The 24526-nt window shown below is 41.6% G+C and overlaps 1 protein-coding gene across 2 annotated transcripts in view; it reads left to right on the forward strand.

The window, feature by feature from the left end:
• Nucleotides 1–24526, forward strand: part of BEGAIN (brain enriched guanylate kinase associated) — a 156031-nt gene that overhangs the window by 65116 nt on the left and 66389 nt on the right. The window contains exon 3 of one of the 2 annotated variants that reach the window (XM_037395928.1): nucleotides 16657–16746. The exons of the other annotated variant lie outside the window; for it this stretch is intronic. Within the exon in view, the coding sequence (XP_037251825.1) occupies nucleotides 16657–16746 (90 nt within the window). The remainder of the gene's footprint in view (nucleotides 1–16656; nucleotides 16747–24526) is intronic. 2 annotated transcript variants of the gene reach the window in all.

Below are 24526 nucleotides of genomic sequence, written 5' to 3' on the forward strand. Positions count from 1 at the left end.
CCTTTAATCTATAGTGGTTTAATCCAAAACCTTCTGTGCTTGTAGGAGCCAGGAGGCTGCAGCTCTGGTCTGGAACTGGCAGGAGCCTGAAGCTGGTATTTTGCAAGGAGACAAAACCCATTACTCGGCTACTAAGCAGTAGCATGCTGCTGGCAAAGGAGATGACACATTTTAGCAAGGACTGGGGGGAAGTTAGAGGATCCAGGATTACATGAGAGTGAAGGGAATGCAGTCTGGTATTAACAGGCTCACCCGACCTCTGCATCCCTGAAAGATTTGGCTACGTGGGCCGCATGGTACTTTTCCAACTCCTTCAGGATGGGCCCAGAGCCTCAGTGTACATTAGGGAGGTATTACAATGTTATCCTTTGGATGAGATGAGGGTTTGATTCTACTTGCTTATGGCCAGTAAAGCCTGCACAAGTAGGAACCAGATTTCCATGTGTCTTGGCCCCACTATCATACTGGAAATTCTTCTTCCCTGGCTTCCTGTACACATTTTTGTTTTGTTTGAGGGGATCAGCTACCAGATCAGACCTTCTGGTTTCCATTTTTGTACTGTAACAAGTTAACACTGTTACAAACCTCAATCCCAATTAGCCATCAGTTGCACTTGGCAGCCAAATCCAAAGGAACGTATTAAAATTTCAATTATTTGCACAGCCTAATTAGCATTCTGCACCTAAAGTCACATATGCTTGCTCTTCTGGTATCTGAGCCAAATCATCTTCCGGGCACAAAACACAGGCACTGCATTGCCTTAGGAAGAGATCCCTGGGCCCAGAGGGGACTTTCAGACCACCTGAATAAGGAGCTCTGAGCTCTTAAGAAAGCTGAAGAAAGAAAGTTGTACCATATTGTCAAGGAAACAAGAGCTACAGAACTGTTGAGGGTTTTTTGGTGGTGGTTTGATTGTGGTGGTGGTTTGATTTTGTTTGGGGTTTTTTTTGGGGTGGGAGTGGGTATTGTTTTTTTGGTTTTTGTTGTTGTTTTTTTTTATTATTCTTTCCTGTTTGTTTCATGACTTGTATTCCTGGTTACTTAGTGCCAGGTTTCAAAGGTAGGCCTGGAAGTCTGTGCTGATAGCCACCTAGCAAGTGTATATCCTGAGAAAAAGTAGAAACAGGACTGAGGTTTCTCAAATTGAAATAAATCAGTGCTCCCTGCTCAAATCACCAAAAGTGTGGGATAGATATTGTCACCACTGGGTTCTTAGAAAAAGAGATCACAGCTGCTGGGCTCTGTGCTACCTCTGTACTACCCGTCCCTGTAGGTTAGGTGAATTTGGAGCACTGTGAATGGGTCAAGCTTCTCCATGGACTGGTACCTCCTGCCTCTCAGAGGAATCATGGCAGTGCTGGGGAGCCCAGCTGCTCATCCCCAGGAGCTGAGTGTCTGTCCAGCCTCCCAGGGCACTTCAGAATCCCAAATGTAGGTGTCTGTGAGGCTGGTTAGAGAGAATAATCTGTATTCGTGTCCTGAAAACAGGACCGGCACTTCAGCCAAGTACTGCTTCAGAGACAGTCTCAGCTTTTATCCTCAGTGCCCTCCCTTTGAGAGATGTATTCCATGTCATTAAAGTCTCACCATTATACATACTGCATTTATATCTCCAGTTTTAAAAGTAGCTATTAGTTTGCTGTTATCGTAGTTAGACATTGTCTATACTGAATAAAAGCAGTCTCGTGCCCGTGACTCACAGATGTACATCTGGATGAAGACCGAGTCTGTTTTCTGCAACACAGCCAGTTCTGGCAAAAGAAAGTACGAAGCAGCACACAACAGGAGTTAGCCAAGCAGTAATAAGGCTCACCTGAACATATACATTCTTAACTTGCAAAATGAGACAAGTTCCACAACAGCTAATATTTTTTTAAGAGATAATTCATTCCATTCATAATAGATTTAATTGTGCTCTGATTGCTCACACCTGGAAATTTTGTTTTGCAGCACTTTTTCTCTCTTTTTTTTTTTTTTTTCCTCCCCAAAGCACTTTCAAAGCTTAGAATGGGCCTTACATCAGGTTTCATACACGATTCAAGCCCTGAAATAAATGGAATGTGATTTGCAGAGCCAGACCTGCCACTGGTACTGCCAAAGGGAAGGCTTCTGTGAGCGGGCTAAACTCTCTTTCTTGCTCATGCCTCTTGCAGAAGCAGCAGTCACAGCCCTTTGCTTGGGCACAAGCAGGAGCCCCATGCCTGCTTCTTCACCCCAGCACTGCCATCTCCCTTGGCAGTGCTCATCTGCAGGGTGGGGAAATGCTGCATTTTCTTTACCTCTGAGCCTGCTCTATTTCCTGCATTATTCTGGATTCAACTTTTTATTGATCTTTGTCTGGTTTAAAGTGGTCTTCAGGATAATGAAGAGATTTTCACATCTTCCCTTGAGCTAATCTGAAATTGAAACCCCAAACAAATCTGAGAGTATTGAAATGTTTTTAATACCTTTCAAGGACTGCCATCTCTCAGATACTGTTCTTTCTAGCCTTTTTTTTTTTATTATTTCTCAAGTGACCCCACCATAATCTTCCTCACATTTTCTCATGACTATATCACTTGAAGTCCCACCCTGAAATAAAGATTCATTATACTGCATGCTGTTCTCCCAAAATCCTGAAGAGATTCCCTCTCTCTCAATGAACTCATACTTTAAATGGATGAGAAGGGAACAGGGTAGGAGAGCAAGTCAAGTGACAGAGAAGTGAGCTGATTTTCTCTACATTGGGAGCCATATTGTTTATTTGACATACATGAGAGTCCAACGTAACAGTGCCTAGCATAGATAAGTGTCTTTGAAATAAATGTAGCATGCCCTAAGACAACATATACTCTCCCTTATGATGGAAGACACATAAAACTCAAAAAATCAGTTTCAAATAGCCCCACAAAGTGCAAGATGGACTGAGAGAACCTGTATGGATATACAAGGGATAAACTCCATGCCAACCAGCCCAGGCAATTCCACTGAATTGTTTCATCAGAGGTACAGTCAGTGATGAGTAACTACTTCACTAAGAGCACAATTTAGCAAAAGGAATCTAAATCTATGGTGGCAGGCAGGAGATGAAGACTCGACTGAGTTTCTGACAAACAGAAAAAAAAACCACTTCTGAATTGCAATCTAGTTTCTCTTTTTTTAATTAATTCCTTCTTCTAACTTATCAAACTAACACAAAAAAAATAACTCATATTTTAGTCTAGGGAAGTTGTTTATATGCATATTTACCAATTCTCCAGTGAGCAGATTTCTGAAGCAGATCACTCAGTGCTTAATTTTCTCAGCAAAAGAAACACAGAAATCTATCCACAGTGAAAGCACCCATGTTCTTCAGGGGTAAAAGATAAGGGTTATACAGACAAACCAGAAGCAAAAATCTGAAGAGATGTAAAATACTCATCATTTCTATTGATTTAAACTGCCTGGAAGCATCTCCTGGGAATGCTTCTCTAGATATTATCTCCATAATCATAGTATTCTCAACTGAAAATACAACCACTGTGTTGCAGTGCATTTGTATTGTAAACACGTGAAAGTGTTGGACTCATAAATATATTGCTAGCACAGATCAAATGAAAAATTCATTAGCTGCATCAAGTTCTGAAAGGTAGAACTGGCTTTCTCAATGAGATTTCTTCCATTTCTGACTCGGGTCAGTACTGAGCTGGTGCCTGGTTCTGTTCTCCCACAAGTACCAATTTAGTTGAATGTCACTGAACACTGAAGAGGTTACAATTAGGAAGGGCTGAGATCCATTCTTAGAATGAATCCATTGACAATAGAATTATTGTGAAAAAATAATTAAGGGAAAAAGACATTTATGAACCTGGACATTTTGGAACAGTTACTTGCAGTTACAGGCACTATATTATATTCTATATATTCTGTACTACATAGGATCACAGAATGCTTTGGGTTGGAGGGGACCTTAAAGCTCACTCAGTTCCAACCCCCTGCCGTGGGCAGGGACACCTTCCACTAGACCAGGCTGCTCAAAGCCACATCCAGCCTGGCCTTGAGCACTTCCAGGGATGGGGCATCCACAGCTTTGCTGGGAAACCTGTGCCAGTGTCTCGCCACCCTCACAGTAAAGAATTTCTTCCTTATATCTAATCTAAATCTTCCCTCTTTCAGTTTAAAGCCATTTGTCTTGTCCTATCACTACGTGCCCTTGGAAAAAGTCCCTCTCCAGCATTTATGTAGGCCCCCTTTAGGTACTGGAAGGCTGCTGTAAGGTCTTCCCTGGAGCCTTCTCTTCTCCAGGCTGAACAACCCCAGCTAACTCTCTCAGTCTGTCTTCATAAGGGAGGTTCTCCAGCCCCCTGCTCATCATTGTGGCCTCCTTGGGACTCGCTCCAGCAGGTCCATATCCTTCTTATGTTGGGGTCCCCAGAGCTGAAGGCAACACTCCTGGTGGGGTCTCATGAGAGCAGAGTAGACAGAGTGAATTGCCTCCCTCAGCCTGCTGGTCACGTTTCTTTTGATGCAGCTAAGGATGCAGTTGTCTTTCTGGGCTGCAAACGCACATTGCCGGGCCGTGTTGAGCTTTTTGTTACCCAGTGCTCCCAAGTCCTTGTCAGTCTCAGGATTGCTTTCATTCCATTCTCTGCCCAGCCTGTATTTCTGATTGGTATTTCCCCAACCCATGTGCTGGGTCTTGCATTTGGCTTTGTTGAACTTCATGAGGTTTGCATGGGCCCACCTCTCAAGCCATAGTCCCTCTGGACGGCATCCCTTCCCTCCAGCGTGATGACCACATCGCACAGCTTGGTGCCATTGCCAAACTTGCCAAGGATGCACACAATCCCATTGTCCGTGCAGCTGGCAAAGATGTTAAACAGTGCCAGTCCCAATGCCAGCCCCTGAGGAACACCACTCGTCACTGATGTCTTGTGAGCACCACTTGGACATCAAGCCATTAACTGCAACTCTTTGAGTGCAGCCATCCATCCATCAGATCCATGTCTCTCCAATTTAGAGACAAGAATGTCATGCGGGACAGTGTCAAATGCTTTGCACAAGTCCAGTAGATGGCATCAATTGCTCTTCCCTTATCCACCAGTGCTGTAACCCCATTGTAGAAGGCCACCAAATGTGTCAGGCCCAACTTGCCCTTCGTGAAGCCATCTTGGCTGTCACCAACCACATCCTTATTTTGCATGTCCCTTAGCATAGTTTCCAGGAGGATCTGCTCCATGATCTTGCTGGGCACCAAGGTGAGACTGACCAGCCTGTAGTCCCCAGAGTCTTCTGTTTTTTTCCTTTATGAAAATGGGGGTTATATTTCCCCTTTTCCAGTCAGTGGGAACTTCACCGGACTGCCATGACTTCTCAAATATGATGGATAGTGGCTTAGCCACTTCACCTGCCAGTTCCCTCAGGACATGTGGGTGCACCTCATCAGGTCCCATGGACTTGTGTACCTCCAGGTTTCTTAGATGTTATTGAGTCTTCTATGTGTTTTTCTATCTGCCACTCTTACTGAAAGGCTGCTCCAGAAGTATGTTGTTCAGTAATCAGAAGTCTTCTAATTTCCATAAGAAAATGTAACCATGATCAGTGTTGTTCACTTTCTTGTTATGCCATTGCTTTTCTTTAGGGGAAATAATTTTTCCCCACTATGTTTTCCCCAGTTATGTTTAAAATGACAGCTGTATCTCCACTCAGTCTTTCTTTTCTTGAACCAATCTAGAATAGCTTTAGTTTTGAATTTGTTTCCTAAGATGCCTCTTAAATATCAGAAAAAAGGCTTTTCCGTGCATTAATTTGAGACTGAATCTCTCTCGAAAATGAGTGATTGGGATTCTGCATAGCATTCCCAGAGAGACATCACTGCCCCTTCCCTGGCATGCCAGCACTTCCCTTTCCCTTTCTTGCTGAAATGCCTAACATGATAGTTTACTGGAGCTGCTTAGAAAACAGATCTTTTGCCTATGTATTCAGTGAATAAATGAAAGTTATTGAGCTATCAGATATAATTTAAGATATCTCTTTGGGGTAAAAGGAGTATACTTCAGTCTTAAGTGTTAGCTTTCTACTACTTACCATGTAAAATGTGTACAATTGTAAAGGTATGTCCTGTAATTACTAGTTCTTTCAGATTCTCTGGAGGCACCAGCATGGATTACTGGAACCATGCAAGCACAGGCAAATCTTTGCACAAAAGAGCTGCTTTTCTCAGTAAAGTTAGTCCTACTCTATATTCAGTATGATTTTATTCACAGATTCACATCCCTACTTAAAAATATCATAGCAGTTTTCGGAAAAGGTATGAAACAGAAATACAATCACAGTTGATGTCTGCAGTAAATATATCCATATATTTAGAAAAGTCCTCTTACATAGTCTATTCCTAGATGACAAAGTGAGTCAGGATTGTCCAAAGCTCCCAAATGCAGAGGTTCCAAGGAAGACTGTGGAAAAATGGGAAAAAAGGAGAATTACACTGGCAATAAAGGACTTAGAAGCTATCTTTTAATGTATTGCTAGTTTACACAGCTGATACCTTAAGCATTCTAGTATTTCATGTTAGGAAACCAAAACATCTTTCCAAATTTGCCTCTGAGATTGATAAAAATTCAATTCTAGACACAGAAGTCTTTTTGGCCAGATACCTATACCATAATGTTCTCCATGTTCAAACACAACTTTAAGTGCACTCAGACACAGCAGCTGGAGCTTTGTAAAGATTGCCTGAAGTCAAGCCGTAAAAAAGCTTGGAAAATGGATCTGCTGCTGGGACGCTGGAGCAAAGTGTTTATGCCAGCGAAAAAGCAAGGGGGAAATTATTCGCGATGGCCTAATTACATTAGAACCAACACTTATTCAGCTAGTTGAAGGAAAGAACCACAGGAAATAGAGGAAAGGACAATCCTTAGGTCAGTCTGATATTTTTTCTCTGTGTGGAAAACCATTCCTCATGAAAAGTGAGTTCTGCCATTATACAAAAAATCATCATCAAAATGACAGCATTGGAGAACCATTACTAATACTGAAACTTCATGAGGTGTAAAACATCTAAGGAAGTAAAGTTCCAATGGCAAATATCTACAGACAACAGGTATATTTTCACACCTTTACAATGCGTTCCTGGCTATTGCTTCCCACGGGAAATAACAAAATGCATTTAAGCAGTATACAGGCTATGCCCTGTCATTGAATTATATTGCAAAGATGATCTATAACCCTGAAAAGTGTGACTGTTTTTGTTCTATAGCAATAGTTCATAAGCTGCAAGACAGTAAAGGTAACTAATGCTTGTCACAATATGCAGATGATCAGCTTCCCAAGTAGGAGACTCAAAATGAAATATTACTAACAGTTTATGATTATTTCCATGCAGATACTGAATGACTAATTCCTATCATGTTTTTCTGTAGTTGCGGGAGGGAGTGTTTCTGCACCTGTTTCTCTTCCCCCAAATCTAATCATCAGTAAAATTGTACTCAGCCAGCTGTTAAATTTCAGATCAGTTAGTGTATTTCATGCATTTAAAGTCTGACAAAATATGGTCATATAGCCACAAAAAAACCCGCCACAGTGATACTAAAGAAGTGATCGCCAAGCTTGTGAAGCTTCATGCAGTCTTGGATTTTTTTGTACTACATAACTAGATTCAAGCCAATGGTGGATATTCATATGCAAACTAGGGCACCCAGTTAATGCAACAAAGTTAGCAGAAGTTTGGGAAAACGTGGCCTGTTTCCACACATTCTTTTGAGAGCTTAAACCAGTTGTTAATTATTAGAAATTTATGTAAAGCAGATTAGCTCATGTCATCTGCTGTGCCATTTTTCACAGAGGGTATGGCATCTTAGTATTTGGAGAACAGAGTTCATTAATTCATTTAGTCACAAAACCTTACAGTTTGTTGATACACCTGTATTGAACCAACTGCCTTGTGCCTGAATGAAACATAATTTGTGTTTTGGCTACACAAGTATTTGAAGGCATCAACAAACAAAATCAAACCTTGCAAGTAGCTCCAATCCTACCACAAATGCTCTGTCAACATGCCTAATACAGTGATAATTACTCATTCACATATTTATAGTCTGAGCATGAATGTTTAACTCTAAAGGTTTTATATACTGTTTGCCACATACATTTTATGAAAGTAGTGGATTTGAAGTATGTACATACACATACATGTGTGTGTGCATATACATACACATCTACTCCACAAAAGGCTGCCCGCATGGTTTCATAAAAACAGATAGATAAATAGCTAACTAAGGTAGATATGATGACCTGGTAGAATTATTGATTGTTGAGTTCACCAAAAATTTTCCACTTAAAAATTGCTTAATGTTTTGCAAAATGTTAACTATATCCATTGGACTGTTTCATGCCATATTTTTACGTTAAAATGCCTTAGACATATCTGAAAATACAACCAAGGAAAAAACATTGGTTTACTCATAGCAAAAAAAACAGCCCATCATTTTTTTTCATTTAAGAAGCTCCCAACTTGACTGCTTTGGAGCTAGGACCTAAAATACTCCAAGAAGCCTTCCAGAGTGACGAGAATTTTTGCTCTAACAAGCATAGGCTTGCCAAGCTGGCTTTAAACAGAAGTCACCAGGGGAGAGGAACCTCAATCCATCCCACTCCTACTAATTTTATGTCAATGTCAACAAGAAGTGCCCAGAGCCTGATAGAGGGATCACAGGTCAGCAGGAGAGCATCTGAAGAGCAGCACAAAGGAATTCCAGCCACTCCAGCCAGTAAATCAGCTTCGTCAGGAGCCCGACTTAGAGGCCCTTATGCAAACGTACATAGCATGGGGAATAAACAAGAGGAGTTAAGAGACATGCACAGGGTTGCACGGCTATGATCTTACTGGCATCATGGAGATGTGCTGGGATGGCTCCTATGACTGGAGCGTTGGGATGGAAGGATACATGCTCCTTACGAAGGACAGGTAGGGAAGATGAGAAGGGGGTGTTGCCCTCTATGTCAGTGACCAGCTGGAGTGCACGGAGCTCCATATGGGGATGGATGAGGAGCCAAGGAAGAGCTTATGGGTCAGGATCATAGGGAAGGCAGGCACAGGTGACATTATAGTGGAGGTCTACTACAGGCCACCCAACCAGGAAACTGGGCCGACGAAGCCCTCTGTAGACAGGTAGGAGCAGCCTCACATTCACAAGCCCTGGTCCTCATGGGGGACTTCAACCACTCCAATATCTGTTGGATAGACAACACAGCAGGGCATAAGCAGTCCAGTTGGAATGCGTTGATGATAAATTCCTTCTCCAAGTGATACAGGAGCCAATGGGGAGAGGTGTCATGCTGGACCTTGTTCTCAAAAACAAGGAGGGGCTGGTGGGGAATGTGAAGCTTAAGGGCAGCCTTGGCTGCAGTGACCACAAAATGGTGGAGTTCAAGATCCTTAGGGCAGTGAGGAGGGTGCACAGCAAGCTCACTACCCTGGACTTCAGAACAGACTTCGGTCTTTTCAAGAATCTTCTTGGTAGAATACCATGGGATAAAGCCCTAGAGGGAAGAGGGACTCAGGAAAGCTGGTTAATATTCAAGAATCACCTCCTCCAAGCTCAGGAGCCGTGCCTGCCAACAGAGAGGAAGTCAGGCAAAAACACCAGGAGGCCTGCATGGGTGAACAAGGAGCTCCTGGGCAAACTCAAACACAGAAAAGGAAGCCTACAGAGGGTGGAAGCAAGGACAGGTAGCCTGGGAGGAATACAGAGAAATTGTCTGAGCAGCCAGGGATCAGATAAAGCCCTGGGCAGAATTAAATCTGGCCAGGAACGTCAAGGGCAACAAGAAAATCTTCTGTAGGTACTTCTGCGATAAAAGGAAGACTAAGGAAAATATGATCTCTCTCCAGAAGGAAACAGGAGACCTGGTTACCTGGGATATGGAGAAGCAAGAGGTACTCAATGACTTTCAATTGCTTGGTCTTCACCAGCAAGTGCTCCAGCTACACTGCCCAAGTCACAGAAGACAAAGGCAGAGACTGGGAGAATGAAGAACCAACCACCTGCAGTAGGAGAAGATCAAGTCTGAGACAATCTAAGAAACCTGGAGGTGCACAAGTCCATGGGACCTGATGAGGTGCACCCACATGTCCTGAGGGAACTGGCAGGTGAAGTGGCTAAGCCACTATCCATCATATTTGAGAAGTCATGGCAGTCCGGTGAAGTTCCCACTGACTGGAAAAGGGGAAATATAACCCCCATTTTCATAAAGGAAAAAAACAGAAGACTCTGGGGACTACAGGCTGGTCAGTCTCACCTTGGTGCCCAGCAAGATCATGGAGCAGATCCTCCTGGAAACTATGCTAAGGGACATGCAAAATAAGGAGGTGAGAAGAGAAGAGAAGGCAAGGCACCAGCAAGACCTTACAGCAGCCTTCCAGTACCTAAAGGGGGCCTACATAAATGCTGGAGAGGGACTTTTTCCAAGGGCACGTAGTGATAGGACAAGAGAAATGGCTTTAAACTGAAAGAGGGTAGATTTAGATTAGATATAAGGAAGGAATTCTTTACTGTGAGGGTGGTGAGACACTGGCACAGGTTTCCCAGCGAAGCTATGGATGCCCCAATCCTGGAAATGCTCAAGGCCAGGCTGGATGGGGCTTTGAGCAACCTGGTCTAGTGGCAGGTGTCCCTGCCCATAGTAGGGGGGCTGAAACTGAATGAGCTTTAAGGTCCCTTCCAACCCAAACCATTCTGTGATTTTTATAAACATTCAAAGTGGCACACTTCAAAAGCACCTGAAAAAAAAAAATAACCATACTTGTTTAAGAAGGACATTAGTTTGGCAACTAAATCTCACATAGGTTCAATTTCAGTTAAGTACTCTTGATTCCAGAGTTTGAAGACAGAACAAGGCTTCCTCCTTAACTCTTCCTGACAGATGAGGCTTGCTGTAGTGTCTGGCTTCTGAAGAGGGTTCATGGAAGCCATCTTTCACCTCCAGCATTGCAGCAGCTGATGCACGAAGAGGAGCCAGTGGCCACAGCAGAAACAGCAGATGGGGATTGCACAGCTGGGCAAAGCTGGAGGTGAAGGGAAGCTATGGCAGAAGTCTGTTAGACTAGTGGGGCAAAAAAAAAAGACAAGAAATGGGACAAGGACAAAGGGTGGATTTTTGTGCCTGATCAGAAAGATATTGAGAGGTTAGCCTAAGCCAGCAGTCTTTTTGCCAGTGAAAAACCCTGTCCTGAAATGTGTTTAGCTGAGCTGGCAGAGCGACATCTCTGTGTTCCTATATTGTCAGAAAACGGGTATTATCTTCGCTGGTAACAAGCATCCTCATCTTCCTCCCTTTTCTGCTCAATGGATATTTGCAGCTTTCTTATATTCCCAGGTACTCTGTTAGCATCTGTGTCTGCGCTGTGGAGATACTATTCCGATCTGATGCAGGTTGCTACAATTAGGAGGATGCATTGTTCTATAGGACCCTGTTTTTCAATCAGGGAATTATATTTAAAATATTCATTAAGATATATTGTTGCAATCCCTGCAGCAGTTTTACATTATTTAATGCTGTGGCCATAGATCTGGGTAACTCCAGGAATAGAACTGCCTCCCCCTCACAGAAAATGGATTGTTTGACATTAGCTCCAGCCTTTGTTCTGTGGAGATGACAGCCAGTTACCTACACTGGCAGAAGTAGTTGGAGAATATGTAGCAAGTGCAGCTGACAGCATCTTGCAAGTCTGTGATGCTAAATCAGCATCACTGCCACGTGCCTCTTCAATGAGAATGGAATGTGGAGGTAGAGTCGTGACGGTATGTTCCAAGGTGTCCCTGTGGTTTTTCCAGCTTGCTCCGTCAATGTTTCATCTGGGGTTATTAGTGTTTATAAAAGCATGCCCTTGAAATAGCTGCACAGTGTTAACAGAAGCAAAAATAGCTGTTCTTGTGCTTAACTTCTTCATATTGGGGTAAAATAGGGCTAAATTGGGCAAGTACAAAAATCATAATAGCACAACCCAGTTTAAGGGTGACTTTCAAGTCTCCTTTAGGTCTTAAACAGCACTGAGTTTAAGCTAAAATCATACCAGAACACATCCTTTCTCCAGAAAATCGTTCTCCCTTTTACAGATGCAAGATTTGGGGTGGCTTTTGCTTAGAGGTTGCTGAAGTCTGTTCACTAAGTCCTCTCCTCTACTCACAATTGAAGCAACCATTAAATTCCCCAGCTTCTGAAAAATACATTTCAGAAAAATCATTCAGATTTGCACTGGCATTTGTAAAATAACCATGTGTATCCTACTGGATGCCAGGTGCCCACCAAAGCCACTCTATCACTTCCCTGCCCAGCTGGACAGGGGAAAGGATAATGAAAGACTGGTGGGTCAAGATTAGGACAGGGACGTCACTCACAATTATCATCATGGGCAAAACAGACTCCAATTGTGGAAAAATTAGTTTAATTTATTACCAATCAAATCAGAGTATGATAATGAGAAATAAAATCTTAAAACCACCTCCCTGCCTTCATCCCAGGCTTAACTTCACTCCTGGTTTTCTTACCTCCTCCTTGCCAGCAGCTCAGGGGGCTGGGGAATGGGGGCTGTGGTCAGTTCATCATGTTGTTTGGGCTGCTCCTTCCTCCTCAGGGGGAGGGCTACTCACACTCTTCCCCTGCTCCAGCATGGGGTCCCTCCTATGGGAAACAGTCCTCCACAAACTTCTTCAACATAAAACCTTTCCATAGACTGCAGTTCTTCACAAACTGCTCCAGCCTGGGTCCCTCCCACAGGGTGCAATCCTTCAGGAACAGATTGCTTCAGCACAGGTCTCCTGTGGGGCCACAAGCCCCACCAGCAAACCTGCTCTGGCCTGGGCTCCTCTCCCCATGGGTCCACAGGTCCTGCCAGGAGCCTGCTCCAGTATGGGCTCCCCATGGACTCACAGCCTCCTTTGGGTGTATTCATCTGCTCCAGTGTGGGGGTCCTCTGCAGGCTTCAGGTGGATATCTGCTCCACCATTAACCTCCATGAGCTGCAGGTGGATGTCTGCTCCACCATCAGCCTCCACAGGTTGCAGGGGGACAGCCTGCCTCACCATGGTCTTCAACATGGGCTGCAGGGGAATCTCTGCTCTGACTCCTGGAACATCTCCTCCCTGCCTTCTGCCCTGACCCTGATGTCTGCAGAGTTGTTGCTCACATAGTCTCACTCCTCTCTCCAGCTGCAGTTGTAGTTGTGCTGCAACTTTTTTCCCTCTTAGCTACGTTCTTCCAGAGGCACTGCCGCCATTGCTGATGGGCTCAGCCTTGGCCAGTGGCAAGTCCATCTTGGTGCCAGCTGGCATTGGCTCTGTTAGACATGGGGGAAGGTTCCAGCAGCTACCATAAAAAAGCAGTGGTTTTGATGAGTAGAATGTGAACCAGGGATCTTTGTATATATCAGATGCTATAAATTTTGCTCACCTATGAAATATTGGAGAGGGGAGAATAAGGGGCGTGGTGTTTACTTTTCTCCTAACAGTATTTCTTAAACAGACCTGTATGACTCTGCTCCAGGCACAGTGGATCAATCACCATCTGCCATCAAAACTGATGAATTGTTACTTGCTCATCTCTAGACAGTGAAATAAAGTGTTGATCATGTTTCACTGAGAAATCCACCTTTTCTACTTTTTTTTTTTTTTCAAATTGGCTATAGGTCTGTAAGCATCCTCTGTGATTATTGTCAGATGAGCCACAGACAATATCTGAAGTAACACACTGCATGTTCTAGGACAAGACAAGGAAACACAGACTATTACAACAATATGCCTAAATTCGAAACTCACTTGACACGAGTCGGTCTCAATCACATCAGTGAGGGATAAGGGAAGCTCTGCAGAAAGAGGAAAATGAGTTACATTACCACGCTTTGGCAAAATAATAAATCTCAAAATTTTATGATCTGAAACACTTTATCATCAGGTTTTAGGGACTAGTATTTTTCCTGTAGTAAACTACTAATTGTATACCGTGACCATACAATATTCTTTTTAAATAAGCTTGTTTATTATTTTCGATACTTACAAGTTTCTTACAACCGTTGTTTCAGAAAGGAAACAACACAGTAACAACTGGGAGCTTTTTCCATTTTGTTCCCTTTAAAATTACAGTTGCTTTAGACAAAAATGTATGTATGTTTTTCTGATTTCTAATTTTTCAATGATAAAATAATATCCCATGTAAATTGCAGAAGCTGAAAAATTAATTTTTGTGTTTGTATATCAGGCAAATAAATAAATCTTACAGTTACTAATTATTTTTCAACTTTGCACATGAGAATGTGATTAGACTGACTACAACTGACACTGATTATCTGAGACAGGATGTTATTAAATCCCTTTGGGGAACTTTTGAAAGACCCACCACATTTACAGCAGAGAGCTTTTCTCTGCATTAGCTCATTTATGAGCAATTACATGGGACGTACTATGGAAAAGACGTCAGGAAAAAAACTGAGCAAACAGCTAAAGTGGAATTCAGACCCTTCCCCTCTGTCAAAACATCTCACAGCCTCACAGCCTGAAAATGTTTTGTCAAGATTATCTACAGCAAAGCTATTTGCTACATATCAGTAAAAGGTATGAGACAGGTTAGATTAAGACTACACAGCAGAGGGCTAGTAATGGATCTCAAGACAGCAGAGATTTCTCCCAGCTCAAATGGCTTCTTTGCTCCAAGAGCCCCCACTTCATTAAATTTGTGGCCTTGAAAAACCCAATATTTTCATTTTCCTCATCTCAGAATTTTCACATTTTGTTATTTCATTAAAAAACTGCTATGAAGGGTTTATCAGTGAAGTGTGGGCAAATATGCAAAAAATATATACTGGTTTGAAAAATCTCCACTGGTTCTGGAAGAATCTGTGGCTGAATTCACTGATTTTTTTTTTTTTTTTTTAATTTTTTTTTTCAAAGTTAAGATGTCAAAGATCTGATTTTTTGGAGCAGTTTACAATTTTGTACCTAAAAATATGCAGATAAAAAATGGAGAGCAGGTACGGACCATTTTCAAACCTGTATTCCTACAATGGACTATTATCCTGACACCCATAGCTGAGAACAAAAACACATAGTGAAGTACTGCAGATCTGGTATGTATGAAATAACTACACACCTACTGATTATGAGATTTGCAGTCTGAGAACATCAGAAAAGCTGTGAGAGATACATAATCCAAAGTAATATTGACAGTTCACTGAAGAACCAACAACACTGAGGTATTACAGATTGCAGAGATTTATTCTCACCTCTGCTTTGATTTTAAAACTAATATTGCTGTAAATACATGTGATGACAACACTTAAACCTCACACCATTTCATTTCTTCTGTTGTCCCTGGGTGTCTTCACATACTTAATCCAAGTCCAGGATGGAAGAAGTTAAAAGACACTTAAGTGTTCCTTCCTTTTTCAACGAACAACTCAGTGGTACAACTGGAGTAACGTGCTGGGATTCACTTAGTGCTTTTCCTCAGAGTGCCTTAAAGAGCATCATCTTGCTGCCAGTGGTTCTTAACATGAAACTGATCCCAGGGTGGACTTACAGCAGTGGAAAGAGACTCAGCAGAGTTCTCCTTTCCCATAAACACTGAGATTCTCTGCTGCTCTCTGTAGCACAGTTATTGCTCCTGAAATGTTTCCTCTATGTAAAGATTTGTCCACAGTCCAGAAGGTCCCTACTTTGAAGTACCCACTGGTAACTGGTGATGAATACTGGAAGGTAGGATTTTCTGCATTGTAGTGATCACCGACCACAGGGAAAGCTTATGCAAAAAATCTGATAAATATGAATATGCTTCAGCCAGGAAAAATGGATCTTTTATGCATTATCCTTCAAGGCATATTATGTGGCATTTCTGATACTGCAAAGGAACACAGAGACACTGTATTCTGTGTGGCCAAATACTGTAGTCCTTACTCAGTTTTTACTCAGGAAAAAACTTGGCTTGAGTGAGAATATGCTTGACTAAGGACTGAACAGTGGTGTTTTTGAATCTTACCAGCATTGCTTGATGCTCATGTTGGGCAACAGATCTCATTGCTGATTTGCCTGCCTTGTTGGCCTTCTCCTGGGCTCTGGATCTGCTTTTGCTGTGTGTTTATTTATAGCTTATATTGCTAGTTCAGATTGCTTCTCTTTGTGCTTTTCATTTCTAGCAAATATTTTGCAGCTATTGTTCTGCTGCTGGTAGATGTGCATGGAACCTGGTATGTGGAACTTGAACCTCAGCCCAGATTTAATTAGCGCTGTTAAACATGTTCTCACTATGGTGCTCAGAAGGAATTTTGCTGACCCTCTTTCAATGAAGCATAAATTTGTTTAATATGATGTTTTTACAATGCAAACATATAAGAGCTTGATTCAAAAATGTCAAGACCAAATGCTTCTCCAGTAAAGCAGATGGAGTGGCACCCATTTACAGCCCTCATAAGGTCAATTATAATTGCTTATTCTGACCTAAAATAGTCATAAAAGAAAATCACTAGATTTGTGTGCTGTAACATCACCTTGTCTTGTAGTTTTAATACTGCTTTAAAATAAGATATCCTGAATACTAATTACTACCAAATTATGCCATAGTCTACTTATATGCAGCAAAACTAGCTAGGTTATCACTCGTATGTCTTATGAGCCATACCTAGCCATGGTTTATCCTCTATTCATGCTACAGGGTACGAAATTCCTGGGTGCCAACCTGCCTATGGCAACCTAGAATTCTCCAGGGCAGGCTCGCAAAATCTTCACCTACTCTCTGGGACAGGTAACTAATAAGTGATGTTTTGTGAAGTTATGCTTTCTTTCTAACTTTCTGATGTCCATAAAAATGTTTCATTTCTTCATGTCAGTCTGTAGTCTCTCATCATTCAGTTGCGCTATGTTTTCTGAACTAGGGGAATAACAGCAGATCTGTTTATTATAGTACTCTAGATGCTTGCCACAGCCAAGCCTGTAATAATTGTTATTAACATGTATAAAACTGAAAGATGTGAAAGAAGCTGCAAAATCCACTGCTGCCTACTACCACTTAATATTTTTTTCTGATGGATTAGTTCTTATAAGACAGACAAAATGCATTTCATTGTTGATGGCACAGTTATCTGGGTAGTACACCCACCTTTCTTAATTGCTGGTATGTATATATTCTCTCTCCTTTATCAGGTTTACACTAATCTTCGGTCTCCTGAAGCAAGGATTTTTTCAATGCTATAGGTACAGCATTGAAAGGATGTTGAAAGGATGGAGGAGTTACGACTGATTCTAGTTTACATTCCTATGCAGCACACAGTATAAGTTTTTTTCCATATTTTGCTTAGATTCTCTTCTGCTTTTCTCCTGAATATACTCTCTGTTCTTTTTTGCTCGACTTTATTTCAAGTGGCAGGTATGTAGAAGAAATGTCATTCACTGATCCTATAGCTTTCAATGACATGAAAGATTGAAATATATTTCAGTGTAAGTAATTAGATAAAAAAGACAGGCTAAGCTTTAGATTGCCTTATGGGAATCACAGAATCATAGACTCATTTAGGTAGGAAAAGACCTTTGAGATCATCAAGTCCAACCATTAATCCAGGGCTGCCAAGTCCATCACTAAACCATCTTGAAGTCTATGATTTTCTTTTGAACAATGTGTGTGAATTTTCATCTTAAGAGTGCTGCTAGTATAGGAAAGATGTAAGTGAGATTCTTTTGGTGTTTTTAGGCACAGTCTACACTCTGTGTAGTGAAAAAAACAACAGTCTTGGAAAAGTGGTTTGAATTTCTATTTTTCAGTTCCCTGGGACTCTGCACATGCACTCTTGCCTGTGTTTAGATGAGCTTGATGTAAAAATAGCTGTGGTCTGCGGCTTGTCCTTGTTAAAACCTGGAGATGACCAGTGATGTGAAATATAATCAGGGCATATAAAGCTTTTTCTCAGAATGTTTGACCCTGATTCCAATTTGATTGAATATTTCAAGTCTTGAAATCAGAACAAATTCTACAGCCACAGTATAATCACTGAGATTGATCTTATGTGGTGTTTTTAAATAGATGCCTGTGGAGGAAGTTCAGAGTCTTAGGATGACATTTAGTAACCTTTCTGTAGGGTCCCTAAAAAAAATATATCTTTTTTTCCTCCATCACTGTCCACTTGCAGTTTTTGCTTTCAAAAGAAAAATAAGCTTACTCTTTTAGAGGACAATACGACAATTTATCTCCAAGGCAGTTATCTCCAAGTATACCAAAGCTTAAAATGTACAAATCTGGGAATTTAGCTCAGGTATTTAGCCATTTTATAAAAAATAATAAACAGACATTGAAAAATAATGTTCATTTCCCTCCCTGTTTTTCAAAAATCTCACAAGGATACTAAATTTTTAGAGAGATTTTAGTATTTCCTGAAGCTTGCTTATTTCTTTCCTGTTGATTAACTCAATCTTAATCACACCGATTTCACTTATCTAGACTTTACAAATTTATCTGGAAACTTGCTTTTCAATTATATTGAAAAATATCAGCTTACTGAAAGAATGAGAAAACAAAACCATTTGTTTGTGAAAATGAAACATAGTGAGTATGACAACTGTCAGCACTTACAAAATGAGGATAGATTCTATTTTACCCAGCCTGACGCATGCACTTTAACCTTTAAAAAACTAATGAGAAAGCAACCAAAATTTCAGCAAGAGAGTCATAAGCCCAAGTCTCAATTCACCCAGAATGCTAAAGTAATTCAGTTATAAAGAAAAAAAAAAAAAAAAAAAAAAAAAGGGTCTGTGTTTATGCAATCCACATCTCAGGGTGCAAGAGGCATTTTTGGGAAGTTCTGTAGTAACAAAGCTGCTTCCTCACTCTGCGTGGTTCCTTGGGTGCTGTGTCTGCAGGGCAGGTGGAAGCAGAGGGCTCCTGTGCGGTCCTCTGAAGCAGCACGTTGTGTATTGATTTTCACATGACCAGTGCAAGCATTTTTCCAGAGGAATACCTGGTGCCTGATTTGGCCCCTCCACAGTTACATAGAGCTCCTTCATTTACTGGCTCACTCCAAAAACTACGGAAGAGTTAATGCCAAGGTGCTGGACTGCTAACAGGAGTTTGGAGGAATGCAGTCCTTTTCCCTCTCTTTCCCTATAAACCCACAAAAAAGGCAACAAAACAGTCGTACACTGACAAGCCAGTTCAGCTGAGGGAGTGGGATAAAATAGACTAGGCTGAACTAATAAATCATGACATTAGTTTGGGAGGAAGGTTGTATGAAATGACTGCACAACATGCTGAGCAGTGGGGAACCTGCTAGAGGTGAACTCATTTATACTCTTGCAGAGTAGAAGATGTCTCAGTTAACAAGTCCTAAAATAGTGTGCTGCAGTGTATAAAACAAGGTAGGGTTCTAAATAATTAGCCAAAGACAACGAATTCCTTTCTTTTTCTTTCCTTTTCTTCTTTTGCTGTAATATCAAGTTGATCAGAGAGCCGAGGATCATTTGTTATTGTAGGAAAACTAAAAATACCTTGAAATATTCAGGCAAAAGAAGTTCATTCAGATAACAGGTGATAGCTCTTACTGTTCTTGTTTAACGTCCTATACGTGAGTCTGTGTGTAGCAATAGTTCCCTCAGAATCTGAATTTTCTGTGCACGGCTGTGAATTTGGGTGTGTCTAGGGTAAGGAGTATTATTTAATCAATTTATATAAATCAGCGTCTTTATTTAATTTCATTGTTTGCTTGCGCTAATAAACCAGCGATCTGTTCTACTGCTAGAAAACCTTCCAAAAAGTCCCTAGAGCTCACCTCCATGGCATGTCACTTTAGTAACATCATACAGCTGTGTGTGATGGGGGAACTAAATGATGAACAGAGACTACAGTAGAACTGACTGCACCTACATGGAAAGCATCTGAGGGGTCAGTGCTGTGTCTCACTCAATCATTATCTCCTACACTCTTGAGTAAAAATATCTGGAAAGCATTGGCATTTTTTTAAAGGCAAGCACCTATGGGTTCAAGTTATACATAAAACGTGAGCTACTGTTTTGTAGAACTTCTGTCACAAAAGAGGATCAGAATGCAACTGTCATCAGATACAATTAAAAAGAAAATTCAGTATTTTACCCAAATGAGATCATATACACTCCTTATTAAGGAAAAAAGCAGTGGCATATGCAGTTCCTTCTCCCCTCAGTCCCAGTCCAGTATAATTCTGTCTGACTGGTCTTGGAGCCAGAAGGGTATGTTTAATATTTTCATCTGCTTAGCATAACCTTTCTGACAGAAGTGCTAAGCCAGCCCACCACAATGAGTCCCTTGAGCCAGAAAAAGATGAATTTCAAATCAGAGGAAAAAGAAGAGGATGTGGAAATGAAGGAAATAGCTAAGGTGAGAACAGACATGATAACCTCTGTCCGTCAGCCTATGCCTGGATGCTTTATACCAAATGAAACGGGAACAAAATTCTGACCCTACTACTAAAACATTTCTAAAGTACTCCCCTACCGCACCTCCAGCCTCAGTCCTTTAATAGAAAGAGTGAGATAAATTTCAGCGTGCTTCTGGGCAGTGGGTCTCACCCATTCTCATTGCATGTCCTATTACAAATAAATGGCACAAGTCAGCAGGAACCACATTCCTGTTCCAGCACAGCTTGATCAAGATGAATCAGGAAGGTAGATAAAAGCTAAAGTGAGAAAGGTTTAATAAAGCAATTAAAATATAACTTTATAAGCTTGTGAGCTGATGGGGCAGGCTGCTTTCAGTAATTTCCAGAGGGAGCACTTAGCTGTGACTACAAACCAAAGCAATCTAGAAGCTGGCCACTCGAAGCTGTAAGGAGAGATGCTGCAACTGAAGGCAGCTTGCTCAGTGGCCTGGAGAGCTCTCTTTGGCTTCCAAATCATAAATTGAAGTCTATGTCTAATTTTGCTACCTCACTTTCTCAATAAAAAAAACTCCTTTTTTTCCCTGTATTTCTCATTATTGCTTAGTAGTTTGTATTCCCTAGTGAGATGCTGTGCATCTAGGACTCTGCCAGACATTAAAAAGCAGGCAATGTCTGTTCAACAGCTTCACTTTCTGTGCAAGGCAGCCCCCCAGTAGGCTTTGTTACAGCAAGAAGCAGTTGTTGCAGTCAGCCTTTTCTGCTGCTTTTCTTATCCTTTCATACCTTGCAACTTTACATCGTAACTCACCATTTCTTCTAGCCAAATGCTTTATGCAAACATATCGGCCTCTGGAAAGCCAGAAAATAGTGTCTCTTACAGGAATGCACCTTATTCCAGAGTCCTGTCAAGAGCAGAGTCTGGGCAGCAAGCAGTGAAAGGATCCCTTCATCTATGGTCAAGGCCGTTATGTCTCTGCTCTTGTACAAATGTTGCCTGAAGTTTGCCATGCCAGAATTCGACTCCCTTCTCTCCCAGCCTCACCAGCTGACTCATTTCAGGTGTCAGCCAGAGCACTAGGCAACATTTGGACAATGCAGACAATTTGGAGTAGGGCATGAACATGAGCAGAGTCCTACATTATCATGAGAAAATCAACATATTCTTCCTACCTCAACAGAATGAGTCAGAAAACATATATTCCTCTTTGAATTGCATGCTTTTCTTCTCTTGCAACTTTATCTTCCACCTGTTCACCCCTTCATTTTCCAGCAACATGGAGAAACAAACTGAACAGGGACAGTCTTTATTTAGACTTCTGTGGGATCACTCACTGGACCTAACAGTTTGCATTTAAGCCACTGACTTTAAGAGTCTTCCTGCCAGAGCTGAAATCAGTTGGTCTTCACAGCCTTTAGGAAGAGCCTACACAAAGGCACTAGGAGGCAGTTTGGAAGAAGGCAGAGATCGTAAGAGCTTCTGCTGCTTCCACTCTTTCACTCTGCTTCAGTCACCTTTGAATTTGGGCACAAGGCTTCTGCTTGTTCGCAGTGCACTGCATTCATTTCTCACACACAGCCAGCCTGACCACGCTCGGGTATTTAACCTCAAAAATGTCTCGTAAGCAAAAGCGGTCATCTTGCTAGTAGGAAACAGAAAAGTATTTTGAAAACTCCAGATCCAAATCAAGTGAGCAGAGGTATTAAACCAGTCCTCAGAGAGATGGCACAGCTTTTCGCTCTCCGTGCCGCCCTGTACCGAGCAGGGCGCTGGGCTGGCTAGCACAGCTGCCTGTGGTAGATGGTACACATCCCATTTTGTAAGTCCATGTTCGCTGCTCTGCACCCTTGATTTCTTAGTGCTCTGGCTCCCTAGATGCAGGTCTGGATTCCCACTGTTCGTGTTCATTTGCCCTTTGCAGTTTTCAGCACACGGGGGAATCACAATTTCCTGCTGAAGAAACTTCATTTTAAATAATCAAAACACCTTCAGTGTCTATTTCTGAAAGCTGTAATTTTATTCATGGTATTTCTATTCAATCCATTCAGAGCCTGAGGTTATGGATAGTACCTTTAAATAAAGGACAATTTGTATGTCTTTATTACAAGCATATTTAAAAATCTTGCCACGTTCCACTGACAATAATGGCATTCACTCAAGACAACTCAGTGCTGACAGCTAGTCCTCTAAGGGTTTTTTGCATGTCAACATGTAACTGAATTTTCATATCTTAATTGCCTCATATTACAGTTAATATTGAACATTCTTGGATAGATATGTCTGTGGGCTTCAGATACTTGTTATAGAAGTCACCACTTCTGCAATGAAAGACTGCTGGGTCAATATCACCAAAACATAATTCAGTTTTATTTTTAGGAGAGATCTCTCTTTTCCACCTCTTATAAATAAGCCCAGCACAGTTTAGACACACTTACTGTATAATACCTGTTGTCTGGTCTGAATTTTTAATTGTGCAAATTATGCAAGACCCAGATACTCACATCTTAAGCGAGGAAAAGCTGCCTTCCGAAATCCAGCGATACTTCTGTTTTAAGGTAGTTGTATCAGCTTTCCAGGTGCTGTAAATAGGCTCTCAAGTTAAGGATCTGTCCTATAGCACTTTGGACTTCAACTGCTAAACATCTCTTCCCACCACCACCCCGCTTCCCTTCCAAATGACTTTCTCTAATGTTTCTGATAAAGCATCCCCTCTTCTCTGGTTTAAATTCTGCCAGAATGTCTGGAACCTAAGAAAAGGACGGTATTACTTATTTTATGTGCCCATCAGTCATCTGGAAACTATCTAAGCTCCAGATTTGGATCACCCACACATTTGTTCTGAAACATATGTACAGGCCTTCCCTCTCACAATCCAAACTCAGCTTCAGGTTGTTTATTTTGAAAATGAGTACTGGAAAGAAAATTCAAGCAGTTTAATACTTGCAAGTAAACCTCCCCCCCCCCAAAAAAAAAAAAAAAAAAGCTATCTATCTATATAAGTATATGTATATATATATATCTCTATAGGAAGGAAAGATCTGCATGAAATTTGACAGGCAAACTGTTCATACTCCAAAGTTTCAAACACTTAACAAACTTCTTTGAAAGTAATGGAGAAATTTGGTGGATGTGCTGTAGTTAAAAAAAACCAAACAAACAGGCAGACCCTGTGAAAATTTGGAAAAAAAAAACCCAAAAACCCAAAAAAACCCAAAACAAACAAAGAAAAAAAAAAAAACAAAAAAAGTGAGCTGGACAAAGTGAGTGTGAGCCTGAAATTACAGGAAAATACCTATTGAAGAACTTGGATCCATATATGCCGAGGCATTTGTTTGGGTACAAATGAAGCTGCTGAATAAAGAGCACAAGAGCATTGGGATTTGTGGACTGGGCTCTGAGTCTAAACTGCAGCAACATAATATATTTCCCCAATAAAACTAATTTCAAGTCCATAGTGGATTCTTAGAATCTGGATCTAGAGTTTGTAATTTGGTCCCATCCCCCTCCTAATCAGACAGAGCAAGCACAAGGTTAGCCACAAAGGCTGCAGACAAGGAAGTTAATTTTGGCATTACCCTTTTGAAATGGTTACCCTGAGCATGTAACACATAATCAAAACTTGATTAACATAGAAATCCAATTACTGCTTCATTAAAGCTGTTTCATTAATCTAGAAAACATTTGTAAAATGCTTGGACTTCATTTCCCAACAACTACAAATCTAACAAACATTGTTGAGGGGTCAGATTCAATGCCACAACTGTCATCTCAAAGCTATCCCTCCTAAGCCAAGGTCTGGGTGCCCTTCTTGCAGCACATCCACACTGGGCAACATGCAGACCTGGCGTGCCCCATGCCTGAGCCGTGCTCCATGACCAGCAGCAGAGATGTACTAGAATAAAAGGTCCTGGGTAATTAGACACCCCCCCAGCCACATACCAGCAGGAGCTGCTGAAACCAGAACTCCCTGGTATCCCTAAGGTCAGGTTGGGAGTGCAGTCCACCTCCATTGAGCAGCAATGCAGTGGCACTGAGGACCTGTTGGGATCTCTGCTAGCTGCAAACATCCCCAGAGCTCTCTGTCCCCAGCTTGCTGCTCCCTGGGGTGTGAGCTGTATGTCAGTAAGAGGTACCCCAGGGCTTTGCCTCCTGCCTGGCTGACCTCCCTTGTCGCTGTGTTGATAGGC

Source organism: Falco rusticolus, chromosome 7 (genome assembly GCF_015220075.1).
Source record: "Falco rusticolus isolate bFalRus1 chromosome 7, bFalRus1.pri, whole genome shotgun sequence".
Classification (NCBI taxonomy): Eukaryota; Metazoa; Chordata; class Aves; order Falconiformes; family Falconidae; genus Falco; species Falco rusticolus.